At 36.9% G+C, this 4,711-nt stretch overlaps 1 protein-coding gene across 3 annotated transcripts; it reads right to left on the bottom strand.

Moving 5' to 3' along the window:
* Positions 1 to 360: 360 nt before the first annotated feature.
* On the bottom strand, positions 361 to 4,615 carry LOC112160326 (protein C19orf12 homolog). Of its 3 annotated transcripts, none has more exons than XM_024294761.2 (3): positions 4,025 to 4,615; positions 2,705 to 2,900; positions 361 to 1,391 (listed from the first exon to the last, which is right to left on the bottom strand). In XM_024294761.2, the coding sequence occupies exons 2-3, from the start codon at positions 2,862 to 2,864 to the stop codon at positions 1,126 to 1,128; spliced, it is 426 nt and encodes a 141-aa protein (XP_024150529.1). In that variant the 5' UTR covers positions 2,865 to 2,900; positions 4,025 to 4,615; the 3' UTR covers positions 361 to 1,125. The 3 variants fall into 3 exon arrangements, with proteins under 3 accessions (XP_024150529.1, XP_024150528.1, XP_024150531.1); XM_024294760.2 differs by having other exon boundaries at positions 2,705 to 2,895; positions 4,021 to 4,613; XM_024294763.2 differs by lacking the exon at positions 4,025 to 4,615 and adding an exon at positions 3,984 to 4,012 and having other exon boundaries at positions 2,705 to 2,895.
* Positions 4,616 to 4,711: the final 96 nt, after the last annotated feature.

The raw sequence follows: 4,711 nt of genomic DNA, 5'->3' as shown, positions 1-4,711 counted from the left end.
AAAAAAATTTTTTTTTTCTAAAAATTGAAGTTAAAAAGAAAATTTCTGGTTACTATCTAGTGTAAACCAGTTAGTAACCAGGAAAAAATGCATTTTTTTCTTCAATTTTTGGGGAAAATGTCCCTTTAGGGCCTCCGTACCTTGGGGAGTAACACACAACCAATCTTTTTAAAAACATGTTTTCTAAATGTTTCCCAACATTTGGTTGAGCAGGCCGCTAAAGGCTCAGTGCTGCCCTCTAGTGTCTAGATGTTCAGATGACACTTCTCCATGTCGTTCAGCGGTTTGGAACCTTTAACTACAAGAACCATTTAGGCCCGTTTTTAATGGACCAGAACCAGAGAGAGTCACACATCAACATTTAGAAAATAAACTTTATTTATGTTTTTGAGGCCATCAAGTCTTTCACTTTATGAAATTTAGCTTTTTTTAAAAGATTTTCAGTAATAAAATACAGTTTTATTTTTCTGTGCATCACAACAGTAACTTCTTTTACATACAAGTTCCTTTCAAAATAAAATACATTCTGTGTCAAATCAGATCTTCCTGCTGCAGCAGATTCAATTTAAAAGACAAGGAAGTCAGAATCTATTGTTTTCAAATATAAAAACATGATACATTTGTAATAACAGAATAAATCCCGATGAAAGTAACTCAGACCTCACTTTGCTCAGTTTTCTGACACAAATGACTAAACTTCACTAAAACAAATGAACCTAAACTAAAACCTACGATTAATTCAGATTATTAGCACATTTCTTCAAACCTAAAGAGTCACAATGACAGAATAAAAAATCCACATGGGGCTCCAGAGATGATAATGTTTTCACCGTTTCCATGGAAACCTGTGAGCCGTGTGGATGGCATCAATCATTCTTCCTGATTTAAAGTGAAAGTTTCTTCTTTTAAATCCTGAGTCAGCTTTAGGTAAACTATGTGAAAGTTTGACACTTCACTCTTTCTGCAGGGACTCTAGCGCCCTCTGCTGGCAGCTTGGAGCACGTTCCTAATGTGGAACCTGATTTAGGACTTTCAAACGTACGATTGTCCTGGAGGTGAAATGTTCAGAGGTCATCGTGTCTTCAGGTAGATCAAAACCTGCTGGATAAAAACAGGCTGACAGTTTCAGTCCTGGTAACGCACGTCTGCCCTCAGCTCTTTGGCGACGTAGCTGATGAGCGCCGAGACGACCTGCTGCTTGAGCGTGGCGTTGCCCATCACCAGGGCGATGAGCTGCGCCACGTCGGTCCAGTCCAGCCGGCCCAACGCTTGCATGACGTCGTTGTAGAGCTTCTGCTTCTGGTTCGGAGGGAGCTCCATCAGGATCTGAGGCAGAGGCTGGAACTGCCCGCTGGTCAGCCAGCTGCCCAGGAGACCGCCCACAGCGCCACCTGACGGGGACACGGAGGCGGGGTTAACTGCAGAACGCTCCTCAGAGCAGAGAGGTGAATCCTACTTCTGGTTTAGATTATTCTATGGAACTTTGGTTCAAACGTATTAGATAAACGAGATGAAAAACATTTATCTGCATAAAGACACAAATATGTTATAAATGTTTAATAAAATGTCAGATTCATGTTTAGATATGAGTCGATTAGAGTTACAGATATCTTTATGTAAGGAAACCTTCTCTACATAAATGCACCGCAAAGCTTTAACTATTTAGAAGTAAAATTAAGTAAAGAACCTCTATGATCAACAGTAACTGCAGTAACTGTTGTGTTAGATTAAATTTGAAGCTGCTTCAACTGTTTTGTATTTTCTTGTCAATAAGATAAAGTTTGTGCAAATTCTAATGACCTGTTTTCTTGACAACTCAAGCCAGAGGTGTCAAACTCAATTATACAAGGAGCCTAAATCCAAAACACACCTGAGGTCGCAGGTCAAACGTGATAAACATTTGTTGAAAACGACATTTTTAAAACTTTAAAAACATAACTTTTAACATAATTATGAACTAGATATATAACATTACCTGTGATGATGTTAGTGTGAATGCTGGAAACTGAATTTGACCACTGAAGATGCTGAAACTGATAGCTAAAAACACTGAAGCTGATAGTCAGATAAAATAATAGTTAAATGCCAAATTAGCTTAAAAACTAAAAGGAAAAAAAACTTAAGTTAGCCAAAATAGCTAGCATGTAGCTGAAATATAAGCATGGTGCCTTTGTCTACAGGTGCGGAAAGCTATTCTGTATTCATGTGATGTTGGAAAATTTGCAGTTTTTCCGATGTTTATGTGTTTATGAGTCAGGGATTTTTCCAGGTATTCAAACACCACATGAACACAGCATTCATGTCGGTTTCAAACGTTCCCTGAGAGACATCAACCCATCAGGCTCTAAAGTGAGAGCAAAAGTCACACATTTGCAAATGAAAACTCAAAAGAGTGATTTTCCGTTAAGTTAAAGCTGGGTTTTCATTTTGTTTCTTTCTCTGATGACATGGATTACAAAAACACTCTCTGGTCCAGCCCTTCTATCAAACTTTAGAGTCCTTTGTTTTCTAAAATGTGCTCCAGATGAAGCCCTAAACACCAGCAGAACCTCATCTCAAAGGTACTTCCTGTATCAGATAATAACACGTATGTTGGGTTTCGTTACCACGTTCACTTTTTTGAACCATAGTTTCTGCAGGACAGAGACAATATGACAGAACAAAGAATTCACGTGAAGCCAAAGATGAACGATCAGGTCCGTACCCACAGCGATTCCCATTGGTCCTCCAAACAGGCCTCCCACAAAGGCCCCGCCTCCCGCCACCGCCGCTCCTTTGGCTGAGCTTTTGACGGCCACTTTGATCTTATCGTGGGCCGATAACTCACAGCACAGCCGCATAATGTCGTCGACTCGTGGAGCCATGTCTGTGAGTGGAAGATGGGCGGAGTCACACCTGTAGATGAGAGGAAACGTCAGGCTTTGTTAGAGAAAGCTGCAGACTTTCAGTTCTTTCTCCCTCCGCGAAAGACATGATCTCCAATATCTCTGTGATGGTTTCCAACATATTCTTCTCAATGCTCTTGTGCTAATAATAATTAGATTTTGAGGCGCCAAACAGTTCAGAATGTCGTTGTTTTTAAAACAAATCCATAAATAAAGCTTCACAAAATGCTCCACATCTGTCATCTTCAAGCACAGCTCAGATAAACAGACACTTTGGTGTCTTTTCTTGTACATTTTTGACTTTTTCCTTGTAAATTAGTCTTTTTTTTCTCATAAATTCAGGTATTTTTTATCGTTAATTTGTGTCTCTTATTTCTTGTAAATTTGTGTTTGTTTTTTTTTTGTAAATTTGTGTCTTTTTCTTCTAAATCTGTCTTTTTTTCCCTTAAATTTGTTTTTCTTCTTGTAAATGTGTCTTTTTTCTCATAAATTGATGCATTTTTTTCTCGAAAATTTATGTATTTTTTCTTGTAAATTTGGGTCATTTTTCATGCAAATGTGTGTATTTTTTTCTCGTAAATTTGTGTTGTTCTTTTTCTCGAAATTTAATTTTTACCTGTAAATGTACGTTTTTCAAAGTTCTAAATTTATTTAAATTTAAATAAAATTGAAACTGTGTCACCTTTCTCCAATCACGTTTTGACCTCTTTGGCTCTCCATACCTGATGCTCTAACGACGTTGAGTCTTGATCTGATCGGTTTGCTTTCACTTTCTGATTTGGCCTCAAACAAAAGCATCAATTAAAATCCCTTCTAGTCTCTTTTTATCACCTGATCGTTACATGTAAAACAAGCTGATCTGGATCTGAATGTTTGATGTTAGTTTCGGTTTAATTAAACGCTGTTAAAGATCAGATCCAGATCCATCTCCGGTCACACAACTACATGCGGTCAAATCCACAGACGGAGGAGATCGATCAGATCCTCTTTCATTTACGTTTTACTTTCACTTGAAAAATATTAATAAATAAACCATTTAAAAAGTAAAAAAAAGTTCGGTTCGGGTTGAGCTAAAACAACAAAGACATAAATTCATACCTGCGGACATTTACGTGTCTGGTGGCGCATTTCTTACCTGTAAAAATTCCCCGGATGATATGAATTATGGCCGTAAAACTTCGGTCGTTCTGAAGCTGAAGTTAGATCGTAGCAGATCAGAGGAAGGAGGGAGCACTTCCGGTGAAATCCCGACACCTCTCGACCCGAAACCAGATTTTTTTTCTTGAATAATTTTTCAAACGTTTGCTGTCTTTAACTCATATTCAACAAATATGCAAATTATTTAAAAACAATTACAACATTTTAAGGCTTAGTGTTTAGTTCGAAGTTGTGCGCATGCGCACGAACACCACCATTTTTAAAATTTGCGCCTAACAAAGAAAAAGAAAAAACAAAAATGAATAAATTGGGTTTTATTCGATCAACGACAACCAAAAACAATAAGTCTATAGGCCTACATTTTAAAACAAATCTAAAAAAAAACAACGTTTGCTTTAAGTAGTGATTGTTACTCAAATTAATTACAACTAATTTATTTCATTTTTAATGATAATTTTACATCTAAATAAAAGTACAATTTTCTCGCACTTAAAAATGAAGAATGATTTTATACTTAAAATTAGTTGTTAAATATATGATTAAAGAGTCATAGTCTTGGTGCTTTAAACCAAAACTGGCCATTATTACTTCAACACAAAAATGTATGTTTTTTCTGTTAAAAATACAAAAACAAAGTAGTCTAAAACTAAAGGTGTAGGGTGACGCTA

This window comes from Oryzias melastigma, linkage group LG3 (genome assembly GCF_002922805.2).
Source record: "Oryzias melastigma strain HK-1 linkage group LG3, ASM292280v2, whole genome shotgun sequence".
NCBI classification, from domain to species: Eukaryota; Metazoa; Chordata; class Actinopteri; order Beloniformes; family Adrianichthyidae; genus Oryzias; species Oryzias melastigma.
This window is presented reverse-complemented; position numbering and strand designations above follow the sequence as displayed.